General features: G+C 34.1%; 1 protein-coding gene across 1 annotated transcript; it reads right to left on the bottom strand.

Annotated features, from left to right (window-relative positions):
• Positions 1-16,234: 16,234 nt before the first annotated feature.
• LOC116742213 (protein BEX4-like) lies at positions 16,235-16,787 on the bottom strand. Its single transcript, XM_032609560.1, has 2 exons — positions 16,531-16,787; positions 16,235-16,391 (listed from the first exon to the last, which is right to left on the bottom strand). Exons 1-2 carry the CDS (start codon positions 16,785-16,787, stop codon positions 16,235-16,237), a joined length of 414 nt encoding a protein of 137 aa, XP_032465451.1.
• Between the last annotated feature and the right edge of the window lie 420 nt (positions 16,788-17,207).

Genomic DNA, 17,207 nt, shown 5'->3' with positions numbered 1-17,207 from the left:
TCCACAGTCTCTGCCCATGAAGGGGCTTCCTAGTGTGTGGAAACCTTTCCTCTTTCACAGCTCCCTCCCACTGGTGTAGGTCCAGTCCCTATTCTTTTGTCTCTGTTTTTTCTTTTTTCTCTTGCCTTACTCAGGTACATGGGGAGTTTCTTACCTTCTGGGAGGTCTGAGGTCTTCTGCTAGCGTTCAGTAGGTGTACTGTAGGAGTTGTTCCACATGTAGATGTATTTCTGATGTATTTGTGGGGAGGAAGATGATCTCCACATCTTACTCTTCTGCCATCTTGAAGCTCCTCCCTATTTTCTCTTGTAACTCAATTGTTTCTAAATGTCTCATCAACATTGCTGGAGAGGTTTGGTGGAAACAGACCAAATAATATATGATACATTTGGGACTGCTTGACCTTCAGTTAAAAGGCTAATATCAACACTTGTTATATGCTACTTTCTTTCATGTTTCTTCTTTATGTTTTCTACTTCCTTTTGCTAATGTTTTCCCCCTTCAAACTGTCTTCTAAGCTGTCTCTGAGTTTATAATAATGCCCATTTCATCTGTGTTTTAAAATTTCATGACTATGCTCTACCTTATCTGGCTTACATGTTATATATATATATAATATTCTCTCCAATGTTCCTGTTATTTCCAGGGTGATTCTATTATTAACTCTAAAATTGATTAAAGGTCCTATATCATTCTTTTATGGTCAGCTTCAAAATTTGCTTTCCTTAAATGATTTACATGTTTACTGAATATCTGCAAGTGAAAAAGTGTATGAAGTTATTTAAAAGGATAATTTCTTCAGTCTTTCATTTTAACTCTTTTAGGTCATTGAATGTAAGAATATAACTCACATATTGAGCAGTCTAGTTGGGATACATTATTGCATGATCTGTAACCACTAGTATAATATTTAATCAAAATTCTTCTTTAGTCAAATATTTTAGGAATAGTCTGCAATGTTTTTAAGTTCACCAATCAGAGCTAGACTTTCACGGCCATATAAATTTATACATATGGTCTTTCCTAGAATTGAAAGTCATGTAGAGTTTGTTATTGCTAAGGAATCCTGTTCCTATTGTTCTTTATATATTGTTTATTGTTTAATAATGTTTGCACTTCACATTTTATTGTGGTACTTATTTGTCCTTTTTCCCTTCTGTAAATAACAGTGAGGTTTGAAATTTCTCAATCCTTACATGTACTTTGTGGAATTAAGCAATGAGAGACCATATTTTAATGTTTTACTGTGATGTTTGAATGGATATTTTCTGTTTCTCCTTTACATTATGTTTGTATATTTGCTGTCCAGTTTTAACTATCTTTACACTCTTGTTTTTCTCACATTTTTGTCCAGGAGTAAATGCATGGCTTACCTTGTGACCCAATATTTCTAAAATTCTCATCAGTATGGCCTTATTAACCTTAATAAGGTTAATATATGAAAAGATCAAATGTGTAAGTCAAATTGGTACTTGGAACTGCTTGATATTGAGTTCAACTCATGACAAGCCAAAACTTGTTATTGCTGGGCTGCACCTCACAGAAATACAAGGCCTGTGTTTGCCCAGCTTCAAGACCAAAGAGAGAGCCGGGAGTCGGCAACAGAGAAATCAATGGTTTAATGGGTGGGGGACCTTACACATCTGGAGCAAGGTCCTGGAGCAGCACCCCACCTTGTGCAGTGGAAGCCAGACAGGACATGGTAGCAGTCTTTGCTCCTGGGGGGAAGGGGAGATTACCAGTTATATGAGAATTGATAGCAAGTTGGCTCATTAGCTACCAGAGAAACCAGTAGAGGGGCACACACCTCACTGCCCCTCCGATAAGAACAATCACTAGCTGGGGCCTGCGGCAAGTACATAGGAAAGTCAGTCATGTGCATAGGGTATAGGTGAAGCAGGTACTGTTCTGGCAGGGGATGTACAGTGAACAAGAGAACAGCCATCTTGAGTGATCTGACCAAATGTACTATTTTCTTTCATATTTTTCTTTTTTTATATTTTCTTAATGTCAAAATTTTATGTCCCTATTCTTTATTATTGTTATTGATTAGTGTTTATACTACATAATCTAATTAAAAACAACATTATAAACCAGACTTATAAGGAAGTGAAATTTCTGTCTTGAGAACACTTGATATGGTAATTTTGGGAAGGACTTTTTTGATACAAACATATTCTGTGTATCATCATGATTTTACCAAGGTAATTATTTTTGGAATTATCCTGAATGGTATAATGCAACATGTCTTCCAAAATACTCCTGATAATGTCTACACCTATATGAGTGCTATATTCCCGCTGTTTGGTGAAGAATTAAGACAAAATTACTGCTGCTAAATATATACAAAGGAGAAAAAAAAATCGACCTTTGGGTAGATTTTCTTTACTACGAGAAGGATCATGTAAATGTTTCTCTTAATTAAACAAAAGTAAAATAAAGAAATGTCCCATTATGTTATTTAAATATTGAAACCAAATCTTTTGTAATTTTATGAAGGCTGTAGTTCTCCAAGGTCCAATGGATTACAGAGAAAATAGATGATTTGAATAAGGAAAACAATGGCCTTCTAAGAGAGAAAGGGCAGTAACACGACCCTTGCTTTCTAGAATTTAAAGTTAATTAAAAAATCTTTCAGAAAAAACATGAGTCTTGTGATAAAATTCTCCTAGAAGGAATGAACACAAAAAGCACTAAAGTGTAACTGATCAGGACAAAAGACATGTTCTGACGTGATGACCTGGACTTTGCACATGTACCTATAGGTTGATTACAGAGGATTTGATTTTATGTATCAGGTGGCTTATTCCATTCAGGACACAGATATTGTAACATTGTTTCTGGCTTTCAAGAACACAGAATTAAGATTAAAGTTATTAATGGATAGGTTAGGTGATGATATAATAATACACAATCAGAAGCTCAATGGCTTAAAACAGGTTTTATAACTACATGGGCAATGCTGGTTGGTTGGGGCATCTGCTTATCTTAATCACTTAAAGCGTAGGCAGATAAAGTCCCTATGTCAACACATGCTATAATGACTTCCTCAGCAAAGGAACAAAATGCTGGAAAATTATGCACCTCTTAAATGATTTCACTCAAAAGTGACAAATATTACTTATATTTCTCATATTTCATTGGCTAAAGCGTGTCATATGGCCATGCTTAACTCTAAAAGTTCAGGAAATTCCAACCCTAGGTTGTGTCTTGAAGTAGAAAACCAGAAAGATTGGTTAACAGCACTGCTGATTCTTCAGCATTACACTGGTAGACATTTTGTAGAAATTACTTGACATTTTGCCTATGATAGACACATAGTTGTCTAGACACCACTTAAGTCCCTTTACAGTGATATGATTCAGTGAAGCTGGAAGAATAATCCAACAATTTAAAAATTCTGTTTCATTTTTGTGTTTAATTTACCACATTTTCCCTTTTGTCACTATATTTTATTTCCTGTACACTTAATGCCATATCACATAAAATAGACTATGGCATCAGGAACTATTTTAAGTGTTGTAAAAAATAAGCAAATAAAATAATTTAAAATAATGACTAAATTCACAAAGTCATTTTGGGAAAATAATGATTGACATTGGAAACCTCTTTTTTCAAAGTGGCTAAATTGTTGTAGTCCAAATTGTTAATAAATTGTACACAGGAGTGGCAGGCTTAAAATACAAGGGTAATTATGTAGAGAATCAATAATGGAATCAAAATGATTCTTGTCATTTCACTGTTAAAAGACATTTTATTGTTAATACTATTCAGATTTTAATCTGCCCTATGACCAAGAGGTCCTTAACGTTTCCCTCAGATTGACTAAACTTTGTACAGTCTTCCTGCCTCTAGACCTTGACTCTACTTTTCTTAGACATTTACCTTAAAAAGCTTGTAAATTATTTTTATGCATCTTTGAAATGTAAAATTTTTAAAAGCCTCTTCTCAGTTTTACAACCCAAGGATGTCTTTCAAGGACCTAGTAGCCATCTCTTTGAAAGGTAGTTATTAAAGATGGCTTCCCTGTTTTCCAGTCTCTCTGGGATGGTAAGAGTCTAATTTCTTTTAGAGCCCTACTCCAGCTTGTAAAACCACCACCTATCATAACAACAGAAGACAGTTTACTTTTCCTTTAGGTAAATCCAATTAGCAAAACTGGATGCCCAGTGGTCTCCCTCTCATCCCAGATTTTAACACTCCCTGTACTTTGTCCTTTCAGCAGAGTTGAGTTCAGATTTCCTTCTAGTTTCTCTAATTGTATTTCCTGTAAATACATTAGAATTTATTTTAAAACTATATTTAAGGTCAAGATAAGTTTACCCCAATAGTATGTATTTGTTAAAAAATAAGCTATTAATAATATTATTCTCAATGTGGTGATCTAGTGAGAAAATGTTTTCTTTGAATATCTCTTACATTTTCTAAAGTCCCAATAAGCCTTTCACCATCTCCCATCATAATACTTAAATGTACAATAGTTTAAATAGTTTGGATGTTTGGGTTTTCATTTTGTTAAAAAACAGTAAATTCTTCAAAAGTAATTGTCATATACTTAGCATTCTTGATTCATTTCCTTTATTTAAGGCATTTTCATTCTTGCAGGTCATTCTACCTGCTTTTATATCTTCAGATTTAACACAGAATGGTTTGGATGCTTAACATATAAATAAATGAAGGAATAAATAAGCCGTAATTTATATAGTTATGCTTTAACCATATGGCAGCAGAGGTTTTTCAGAGTTTATAGTGTCTGAAATAAAGACCATTAAAACATAAAGCTCTTCTGTCACATGTGAAGAATAAAATATTAACTATTAGCCAAAGTTAGATCATTGATTTCTTTAGGCTATTGACCACAGAAAGTCTACTGAAACCTCATAAATTACTGTCAAACACTGATTCGCAGAATACTATCCAACTACACGGTAATTTATGTTACAAATAATATGATACAGTCTTTCTTTTAATACTAATCAATCTGTGTCTTTATTGATAAGCCATATGATTCATAATGAAAAATGTATTCTCACTGATGCCATTATTACAAATCTGTGAGCTTTGGGGAGTGAAGAGGTGGTTTAATCTTACAGGTGTCTCCTAATACCACAATGACTAAAACTGTAGACATTAGAATTCTCTCTATTGTTGTTACTGTGTGGGCCAATAAATAAAACAGATTTTTTGCAAACTTGATTGCAGATCATTCAAATTTTAGCATGGAATGACTTCACGTTGAATTCAATTTGTCTCTGTAAATTTAGATTTACTCTTATTTAGGGCTTTACAAAATAAGCCCTCACTGAATATTAGAGTAAAAAGTTTTTATAATATTTTACAACGACTTTAATTTTTATATCATGTGGCATATTCAATATCATGGCAAGCACATGGTAAGCACAAATTTCCAAAAAAGATTTTTTATCAAACATCATCAATTAATTCTAACACACTTTTCTTATAATCATTTCTATTTAGATTAATTAAATTTGGTAAGCAAAGATTTTAATTCAAAAGTTAAAGTGTTTATTTTCATTGTACTGATGTTCATGCTCTCTGAAGAAGAGAATAGAGTTAAATATTTTAAATGAATCCTAAAAATCTTGTAGATAAATATTATCTTACTCTGACCCAAGGATAATGATATATTCTGATGTTCCATAAACTACAGAATGATCCTTCCTTTAATAACAGAAATATATCAACTTCCCTAAATTTTTCTTTGACATATTTGCTTCATAAAACCTGTAAGATTTTGTAAAGAATTGATGTTCTGCTTCAAAATATTTAGCCTTTAATTCAAGCCAGACAAAATTGTTATACAGAGGACTTCTTCTAAATCTATAAATAGGTAGGTTGTGAGTCAAGATTGGTGAGTCATATGAATGTTTCTAATCAGAAAACAACTCTTAACGATCACATACAATAGAGTCAATCCCTCCATAAACAGCATTTGAAACACAACCAGAAAATCGTCACCTCATGAAAGCATTGTGAAGATTTTTGGCTGTAAAATGATCTATGAAAAGATAGGAAAATTAGAATGCTTTTGTATATAATCTCATATTTACATAGAAATATGAGACTAGAATAGTGTTTATAAATAAAAGAAAAAATAAAGAGTAAGATGTCTAAAATTTAGAGAGAAAGATAAGTCTTCCCAATAACACAGAATGAGATGAACTAAAGAGATGAATTATAATGATCTAGTACAATGTGAAACTTTTTTATTACCTATTGCAATATTAACTAAAATTAATGCAGGATGCTTATTCTGTGATCATCTCATTTAAGCCTATGAAATCTTCAACTTTAGGATTATATAACCTAAGCACTAGAAGGGATGTAGACCCTAAATTTCTTCTGTCACATTTCTTATTTATGACCATAAACCCTCTTGATTAATCCCTCAGGAAATTTATGTCAACAAGATAATTTGTTCCACTTCAGTGTCTTCTAAAATCATGATAAAGTTCGTTAATATATAGAGTTCAACTCTGTCTTCTAATGCCATTCTCTCCTATGACATAGGTATAGTGCTTACCAAATATGGCACTCCATAGTTAACATTTCCTAGCGTCCTCAAAGTTTGATATAGCTGTGTGACTACTCTGGCTAATGAGCTGTGGGCAGAAAAAAAATAGTGTGTCCCTTTTGGGCCAATGCATGGAAGAGTCAGAGCATGATTTTCCAACTCTCTTCCTCTGCTCTAGGCACCTAAAGATCATATGCTTCAGATGGCTGTCTACAAAATGGTAGAGAGCATCTATCAGCAGGAGTACTTGAATGACCACATGGAGCAGAGCCCTCATAGACATGAACTGACAAGTATTAGGATCAATTAATCATTTTTCGGGGTTAAGCTACTGAGACTTTCAGGCTTTTTGCTGTTGTAGCATATCTGAGCATATCCTAACCTATCCTACAATCTCTTGTCTAAGGCATTTGCTGGAACCTCAGAAATGAAGTCTAATAATTTTTCCATGTGGGGTTCAGTCAGGTAATTGGGGACAATGACCTCCCTAAGTGTCATGTTCTAGATAAGCAATGTTAAAACAATAGTCAGATCTGCTAAGTGATGTTGTCATAGCAAACAACTCCCAAATTTCAGTGTTTGCAACTACAAAAATTTATTTCTCTCCCAGAACCTGTCAGTTTGGCTGCAAGGTGGCAGTGGCTCTGATGCATAGGTCTTTTTCAATGAAAGAGAAACCCTTTAGGGACTGTATGGATGAAAGACAAAAATATTGGGGAAGCACACACAGGTTTTGACGTTTTTGCTCAGGGTTAGCCCTTGTCACTTGCACAAGTTGCTTTCAGAGACAAATGGTCAATTCTGGAGTAAATGGAATATGAAGTTTAATCACTTCACAAGGAGAGGTAAAAAAAATAATAATAATAATTGGGAGCAATAAGAAAATATGCAACCTTTAGTTTCTATAATTATTTGCTTCTATAGACATTGCCAAATATTATACTTGGAACATGGTGGTAAATGTCTTGAGTCAACGGCTTTTATCTCTCAACAGTCTGCTTACTCCAATATTATTGTTCCTTAACAATTTGCCTCTGAAAAACGTATTTTTGCATCCATTGTATTTAGAGTTACTCTTGCCAGAGAAGAGTAGAATATGCCTTAAAATTCACTCCTTCTGGACTATACATTGTCTTTTAATGAAATTTAAGATATATTAACTTTTTAATCACCTAGATCATATTATATTACTGACACATGTAATTATAACTTCAACTTAAAAGCCTAATATTTTATATTGTCCTCATACTGTTTTTCTGCATTTAAATCATTAAACCTTAAGAACAGAATGTAGTGTTTATTCATATTAAATTGTATCTAGTTAGATTGAACCCATTTATCCAGACTGTTCAGATTTTTTAGCATCATGATTTTGTCATCCAATATATCCCTCTTAATTTTGAATCACAGCCTTTCTGGCCATTCCCTTGAACCCTAAGTTTGGTAGGAATACAAAACTGAAGATTGTACAAATGTTCCTATCATAGAAAATTCTCTAAAAGATGACATCAGTCAAATGTTGTCTCAGAATGTTTTAGACATGGTTCCCCAAATACAGATGCTTTTCTACATCTGGCATATAAGTGAAAAACTGAACAAAAGAAAGACAGAAATTTGGCTTACTATTAAAACTAGATGCCCCAGACATAACACATTTCCTTGTCTCCGTGATGAATTTTGGATATGTCTTTTTATAAACCTGTTGGAACAGGGAAGTATGTAAAGAAAATAATTATGGTTTAGAGATACATATAGCACTTTAGTGATAACTTCTGTGCATTTTTGTTTATGGAATATGGTAATAATCTCATCTAATTTTCCATGAGTAGCCAATTATCTGAGTGTCACTCACAGAATAGTCCATGATTTTCCACTGATTTATGATATTTTCTTGCCATCTTTGTCATTATACTGTAATCTAGGTAGAAGGAGGCACATATTAACAGGTTGTAAGAATCAAAATGTGAACTTCTTGGGTGAGGGGGCATTTTTCTGTTAACCACACTTTTATAAACCTGTTCAAGTTTATTCACATTGCTTTATGTGATTACTTTTTAAATTAGTCAAGAGAATAAAGGTGAAAAAATATGGAATCCTACTTTTTTTTTGTAATTATTTATATGATTATGTTTATTGACACTTCGTGTGTGTGTTTAAATTACTGTCTGGTGCCAGCTGTTTTCAGCTTGATAAACCTCCTTTTGTATTTCTTGTAAGACAAATTCAACTAGTAACAGATTCTCTCACCTTTTGTTTATCTGGGGAAGTCTTTATTTAGCCTTCATTTACATGGATCTTTGAGCTATCCTTCTTGGAGTTTGATGAGCTTCTTAGATATGTAAATTATTTTTCAATAAATTTGGGTAGTTTTCAGCTATTGTTTCTTTGAATATTTTTCTTCTCTTTTTGTCTCTCTTCTCTCTTTCTGATACTACCATTGCGTGTATTTTGGCATGCTTAATGGTGTCCGAAATTTCCCTGAGGCTCTCCTCATTTATCTTCATTCATTTTTTTCCCACCTTTTTTTTTGTATCTTCAGTTCACTTACTCTTTCTTCTGTCAATTAATAGCTACTTAAAAGCCTCCCAGTGATTTTATTTTTCATTTCAGTTATTTACTTTTCAACTCCAGAATTTCATTTGTTCTTTTTTCTGATTTCAATTTCTTTATTGATATTCACCATTTTATGTGACACTGTCATCATACTTTGATTTATTTCTTTAATCATAGTTCCATTAATTCCATAAAATGGCTTATAATAGTCATCTTGAAGATTTTTTTCTAATAAATCTGGACATCTGCTTATGCTCATAGGAAATTTCTGTTACCTTTACAGCATATAGGTTAAATATTCCTGTTTCTTAGCATGTCTCATATTTTTTTGTTAGAAACTAAACATTTTAGATGTATATTTTAGCAACTCTGGGTACTGGCCCCACCATTCCTCCAGTCTTGTTATTGTTTTGTTTATTACATTAGTGATTCACTGGATTATTTTGATGAAGTCTATTTCTCCTCACACAGAGTTGATCCTTAGTAGGGCACAGTTTTGGGTATGCTCACAGTCATCCTGAGATAACAGTGATTTTGGTAGGGATCTCTTCTTTTCTTTCCCTGACTGCGTTCACCTGCTAAATTCCACAAATGATGATAGTTCCTTTGGAACTATGTATTTCATGACCTGCTTTTCCCCTACATCCAAGGCTCTGGAGCTTGGCATGGAGACAATGGCAAACTTCTCATTGAGTGATGCCCACCTGCTAGAAGCAAAGCACTTGATAGGGGGTTGAAGTGGGAAGCCTCTCAGCTTATCTCCCTTGGCGTGGAATCACTGTCTCATGAGCTGAGGCAAGGGTGATCAGGGTCCCAGTATTCAAAATGGTGAAATGCCTAAAACAGGGCTTCCATTCCATGAGTGGTGGCTGGGCAGAAAAAGTGAGCCCTGCTTCTCCATTGTATTCACTGGGATTTAGCCTCAGCAACAGATAAGACAATTGAGAAATGGGGAGATAGGGAGCTCTGTGTTCTTGTCTACAGCAGTCAGGAGTGGATGCTGTGCCTCCCTGGCCAAGGAGGTGGGGAGGAGAAGATTATTCTTTGTTCAGCTACCACAGACTCATCTTTCTTACCAAGTTTTCATAGATTTTCTTGATTAGATGTTTCTTCACTAACCAACTGCTCTTAAAACCACTTCCAGAGGCTTAAATTATTGTTTTTCCAGAGTTTACACCAGTTTCACTGAGTAATCAGTCAGCAGAACTACTTATGCTTTCATGCCAGAAGTTTATCTCCATGTATTTTAAAATAGTTTTAACCGTATTTGATAGTTTTCTCTCTCTCAGTCTCTCTGTCTCTGTTTCTCTCTGTCACTGTTTCTCTCTGTATATTTCCCTATAGTTTTTCCTCTCCTTCTTTACCTCTTTTTGCTTTTCTTAAATTATATAGAGAGGAAATTTTGTTGACATATTCTGTCCTTCCATAAGACACAGTCCCAAAGCAGGTAGTATATGGGTGGATAATTGTTTCTGTACCTTGCTAATATAGGTGATTTATAAAAAGGAAAAAGGAATGAAAAAGAAAGAGAAAGAATGAAAACAAGAAAGAAAGAAAGAGAGAGAGTAAGAGAGGAAGAAGGGAAGAAAGAAAGAAAGAAAAATAGAAAAGGGGTGAGGGAGAGAGCCAAGGAGAAGAAAGGAAGGGAGAAAGACCAAATGCCAGTGGGAAATTTTAGTCATCCTTTCATTTAAAAAATGTGTCTACTTTCCCTAGTGCCCTCACTAAAGAACTTCCAGACACAAGTCAGTGCCAGTGTTTTATTTGTCTTCATTTTATGGATGTGGGAAACTCACTCTATGCTCCAATTTCATAAAGCCTTTCTGGTTTTATTTGTCTATGTCATTTAGAACATTTAATTCCTGTTACCTAAGAGAATGAAATTGCTTGAATATCTCTGTTGGATCCCAGAGACCAACAGTCATGCAAATTCAACCTCAAGTAACATTCTGCTTCTGTTCCATAAAGTTATTTATCTAGCCTTCAGTAGAGTTGCATGTCTTTTAGTTTGCTCATTTTTATATTTTCTTGACAACCTATATGTGGAGAAGTTGGGAAATTTCACAACTAAACGTAACATACATTTTGCTGTTAAGTGATAACTTCATCTTTCCTTCAATTTTAATATATATAATTTAGTTTTTTTAAAAAAAACACAAACTTTTTTTCAGTCTTAATATATATGATCTACTAAGGGAAAATAAAACATCATAGGCATTTTAGAGTTTTATGTGCTTACATTTCCTTCTCTGTGGGATTTTATACCAGTTTTGAGGATTTTTTTTCTGTTTTTGATGATTTATTTTCTTTCCCATAAACTGCCTCAAATAGAGATAATTCACTGACAAATTTTCTAGCACATTACTCAACTTTTTCTTTAATCTACCTCAAATCCAGTGGCCCACATCTCTTCATTTCAGTTTCCTACTGTGCTCACTTTACTCCTGCATTTGTATCATTAAAATGGTCATTCATTTGCCATCAAAACCCTTTTACTGATGTGACTAACTCAAACTGTCCACCCCTTTAACTCATATAACTCCCTTCTCTACTCCAAACATCTATTCATCAGCTTTCTTAGGGGCTGTCGTATTCAATAACTCCTACAATTCCACTTTTCCACACACCAAGTTTAGAGTAATTAACACACTCAAAAATTTTATTCAAATTCTGAAGTGTCTATCTACTATTTTAATTATATTTCCAATGACACTGTCTTAAAATAGAAACTCATTCCTTCTTACTTTCCCTATTGAACAATCAAGACTTCTTGCCTTAAAATATTTTCTGTCAAAATATCTTCCACAATTTTGACAAAGTGGATAAAGCCATGGAAATCCTAACAGTATTAAATGATCTTAAATTTTAACTGCTTTACTCAGATTATCTTTTTAAATCCTCTGTAACCCCATGTGATACACGGCATTCTTAAAACCATGTTCAAGGTGAGGAAATAAAAGTTCATAAAGAATTAAGTAACTTGCCTAAAATCATAAAGATGAAACTAATTGTTAAGGTCTTTGAGCTTTCTTCTATCACATCAACTACAAAGCTTCTCAGCCACAATAAAATATTTACACTGGTGTCCTTGGTATAATTTTATTTCTATTTATTTTAATACTTTATTATATTCTGCTTTATAGTAAAACTATATGTGGACATGAATTCACTATCCTTTTAGACTCTGATGGATAAGGGTGGAAATCATGTCTTAATTGTTTACCCAGTGTATATTAAAATGGTTTGATGTGGTTAGAGTCACTCAGTAAGAGTTAAATGATTCTTTAGCATTAAAGACATTTTGAAACTATTGTTAATTAGTAGATTAAGTTATTTCCTAGTTTTGCACTAGTTGACTAACATTTTCCTTCATTTGGGAGAGACATTAACTTCATCATCTTGGTCTACTTTTAATTGTGTAATTATGAGCTCCCTGCCCAAATCTAGCCTGAAGCTTTGGTTGGTTAAATATGTTTTGTAGCTTTCCCTAAAGTACTGTTAAATAGGCATCCATGAATTAACCATTATTCAGTGATGGGTAAAGACATGTGCAAGGGCTTATGCCTTATTCTTGTACTCACTGTAAGGATTTTTTAAAATATCTATACTTAGGAAAATTATCTAATTGCATATTCTATATCTGTTTATCAATTTATCCATCTACCTTTTTAACTTCCCTGATTAGCTAGTATCTCGTCTGTCTACTAATTATCCATATGTTTGATAAATGATTGATCAGTCTATGATTTACCTATCTTTCTAAGAATGAGTGTAAAAGTACATGGCTATTATTCAACTATTAAAATAAAATAAATATATATAGTAATTATTTTTTCTCACTTAAGTTGAAATGGTAGGGAGCTCCCATTCCATTCATTATGAACCCAGCCCTAAAGTCATTAGAGCTTCCAGGAGTTATATTTCCTTCTAGAATATTTGATTAGAGCTCTCTTGTTTCAAGCAGTCACTGTTGATAGGCTAGCTATATAAGCTTATGTGATCCTTTTAAAAGGAAGGAAGCCTCATTAGACTGTGCTCATAGGGAGTGGGAAGTTTTACTGATACCTGAAGCCCTAGGGTCTAGGGGCCAACTTCTCCAGGTGAAATTCTTCTCTGAGATCTTTTTTCTGTATGAGATTCTGCATGGGAATAGGGTTTATGAAACTCATTGCTCAAAATATATACAAAGTTGTGGATTATTCTAAATTCTTGCTGCATACTTGAAAACCAACCATTTTTCAAGGAAGTATCTACATTTAGTCTTCCATTAACTTCCCTCTATCATTTCCAATCTGGGAAATTCTATCTATTTTTTCTTCAAAGGCCTTAGAAACATAATGTTGATCTTTCCTGAGGGGAGATCAGAGTAGATGAATTGGATGCTCAGATAAACTAGCTCTTTTTTGTCTTATGTAATCATCCTATTACATGTGTACACATTAATGTATTTATTCATATGTCATTTTGAACAAATTAATACATTCATCAATAATGTCTATCATGTAGTATGTATGTATGAGTGTTTACGTATGTATGTGTATGTGTTACATATAATATTTTGTGGAGATTTAGTTGCTCTAGACAGAGAAAGAACTAAAGTACTTATCATCAAGAGAGTAAATGTATATTATAGATTACTGTGTCAGAGTGGACAAAGAGAGTGAAGAAAATAAAGGAAGTGGTTATCAAGAAAAAGTGGAGGAGTCATATGATATCTCCACTTTTAGTTCTTTGAGAAACCTTTATACTGTTTTCCACAGTGGCTGGCTACCATATAATCCAGTAATTCCATTCCTGGTACATATTTGAAAAAAACAAAACACTAAATTTGAGAAGAAACATGCACCCCAATGTTCATAACAGCGCTATTTACAATAGCTAAAATATGGAAGCAACCTAACTGTTCATCAGCAGATGAATGGATAAAGAAGATGTGCCATACATTTACAATGGAATACTATTTGGCCAGAAAAAAGAACAAATTTTTGCCATTTTGCAACAACTGAGTGGGCTTGGAAAGCATTATGTTAAGTGAAATAAGTCAGAGAAAGAGAAATACTCTGTGATGTCACTTATATATGGAATCTAAAAAATACAACAATAATGACTATAACAAAAAAAGAAGCAGGCTCACAAATAGAGAGAACAAACTAGTAGTTACCAGTTGAGGGGGCAATATCAGAGTGAGGGAGTGGGAGGTACAAACTCTTGGGTAGGTTACAAGGATGTATTCTACAACACAGGGAATATATCCAACATTTTGTAATGATTGTAAATGGAGTGTAACCTTTAAAATTATATAAAATTTTAAAAATTTTTAAAAAATCAGAGGAAGATGCTAAATGTTACAGTGGAGAGGATGGTAATTGGAATTTTGGTGATGTAGATAGCAGTTTATAAAATAGTGGCAATCAAAGCAAAACAGTAATACTAATATTACAGCAAAGAGAAAAGGTGGCTCTAGCCTTGAAAAAACGATTGAGTACTTAAAAGTTGAGTTTGGGAAACCACCAGCATTGGACAAGCATATACACATGTATTTAGTAAAAGCATCATTGCCAGTGAAATGAATATTTAGAATTGGTATATAGGAGTATCAAATCAGTCTGAGCTGGAGAGAAAAGAAACTTCAAGGCCTTTGATTTTTAAACCAAATATATAAGATTTATATGTGTGTATATGTCATATGCTTATTTGTATTACTGTTCTATTGCTGGATAAAAAAAAAATCTGCCACAAACTTAGCAGCTTAGCACAAATTTATCTCACTGTTTCTATAGTTCAGAAGTCCAGGCACAACTTAACTTGGTTCTCTGCCCAGGGTGTCTCAGGCTTAAGGTAAGGTGTTGACCAGGTCTTGGGGTCTCACGTGAGCTCATTCAATTAGTTAGCAGAATTCAGTCCCTTACATCTATAAAACTCATGGCAACTTCCATATCTTCAAGATGAACAGGAGAAAATCTCAATTATTCTTTGAATATCTTCTTTTTATTTAAGTAATCTCAGCTGATTAAATCAGACTATCTAGTTAATATCCCTTTTGATTAACTCCAAATCAAATGATTTGTCATTTTAATTACATAGTAAAATTCCTTTTGCCATGTAACATAACATAAGCATGGTGTGAGAATCACCTTATTCACAAGATCTCTGTGAATCCAAGGGAGGGAATTATGCAAGGCCTTTTCTCCAAAAGTTGGTGATCTTGCTGGCTCTTTTGGAATTCTGTCTGCCACACTCTGATTGCCTCTTGTTGTAGACACTCTCAGTGCCCCTCTCATATCTCTCAGAATTCACCATTATTCTACTACCTGCAGATAGTGTCCTACAGCAAGCACTTTTTCTGCCAGGTTTCTACCTTTAGGTCCACTTATTGGGTAGATTAGAATTCCTAGGAGTTAGCACCCTCAGTTGCTGCTCTCAGTGAATGATGAATGGGAGTTAAACTACAAATACTAACATTTCTGTGGTCCTCAAATGTAAATAATCAATGTTTCATACAATCTTCCTGAATTCTTAAAGATGTTGAACACTAGATGTCCACAGAGATAACTTCATTATTAACATTACACCCTGAACAGGTTTTCTTCTCTTTCCTGTCTCATCTTTCCACTCCTCTCATGGGTTTCTTGAGAGCATAGCCCAAACAATCCACTTGCCTTAAAATTCTGATTCTAGGTCTTCTTCTGAATGTAACCAACCTACTTCAGTGAACTAAGACTTAAATTGCATTGACCACATTGAAAAATTTATATATATATATATATATATATATATATATATATGTATTTAATATACACTGTAGTATATCTATGTATATACTCATATATACTTACATGAGTATACATGTATATACTCATGATTTTTCTGAACCAGCATTTTTCTTTATGTGTCCCAAATTTCTATAACACGTATTCTTTTTTTTCTTTGTAAACTGCTTTATTAATTTCATATTATGAAAAGAATAATTTTCCTATAACTGGATGAAATTGCCCTGATGACAGAAAGTTTTACAGAGACAAAGCAATATTCAATTAGAAACTGGTAAGTGGAAACACCAAAATGTTTACAGAAAAAGTAAATCAGAAAAACTACAAGCATGTAGAGCAGAGGCCACATTACTGACCTCAGGGATAATCTTAGGATTCAAGATATAAGGCAAAACTCATAATGATTGTCAGGTTCAGGAGTTTGGTAGCGCAAATGATGCCTCATTTGCTGCTTCTTAGTCTTTCTCCTGATTTCCATCATCTGCCCTACGTGCTTTTCTACATCATCCCCCACTTCATTGTGATCAATATGCCTGCTGGGTATGGCCCATCGAAAATTAGGAACAAGTCATCTAATCTGTCCCAGCCTGACATTTCCTACAGGCTTCTGGCCTCTACCCCCTCCTAAATCGCGTGATTCCTCTCCATTCTGCAAAGGGGCCTGGTCCCCACCTTCCCTTTCCTGTAGGGTATTTTCCATGTTGAGAATTTTTACTGCTTGTTCCTCTTTGGACGTCATTGCTCCTGGGCCTATCCTCGCGGTCTCCTGCCCCTCCCGATTCTTGCTGCAAGTGCGCCGCCACGACACTTCGACTCGCAGACCTGCTCCTCCCGCGCCTCTTACTTTTGGGGGCCGCCCCCGCCCCGCACTCCCGCAGGGACGGAGAAGGCAGCGAGCGACAGCTTGGTCTACCTTTAGAGCGCGGCATGCGCCTGTCGGCCCTGTAACACGTATTCTTAATACAACTTTTTATATCAGGTTTGACTATCAATATACACCTAATTATCAAAATAAATATTCTATTTACTGAAAGTCTACACAAAACTAATATTCCCATCATATTAAATTAGTATCACACATTTCACCATTTCAATAAGCAGTACATAACGGTATTAAACAAAATGTACTTTCGCACATAAATACTTTAGTTTACATAAATTTTGCTACTAACTTTATCTTCTGCTCCTCATAGGTTAGAATTTTATTGTATCTATGTACTATTGATTAAATGTTTATTCTTTTTGTAATAAATACATCAATTCATATATTCCCTTACTACATATATTCTTCCCTTACAAAAATTTATTAATTTTGTTGTTTCTTAGCATCATTTATAACCTAAGATGAT

The sequence above is a fragment of the Phocoena sinus genome, chromosome 17 (genome assembly GCF_008692025.1).
Source record: "Phocoena sinus isolate mPhoSin1 chromosome 17, mPhoSin1.pri, whole genome shotgun sequence".
Classification (NCBI taxonomy): Eukaryota; Metazoa; Chordata; class Mammalia; order Artiodactyla; family Phocoenidae; genus Phocoena; species Phocoena sinus.
This window is presented reverse-complemented; position numbering and strand designations above follow the sequence as displayed.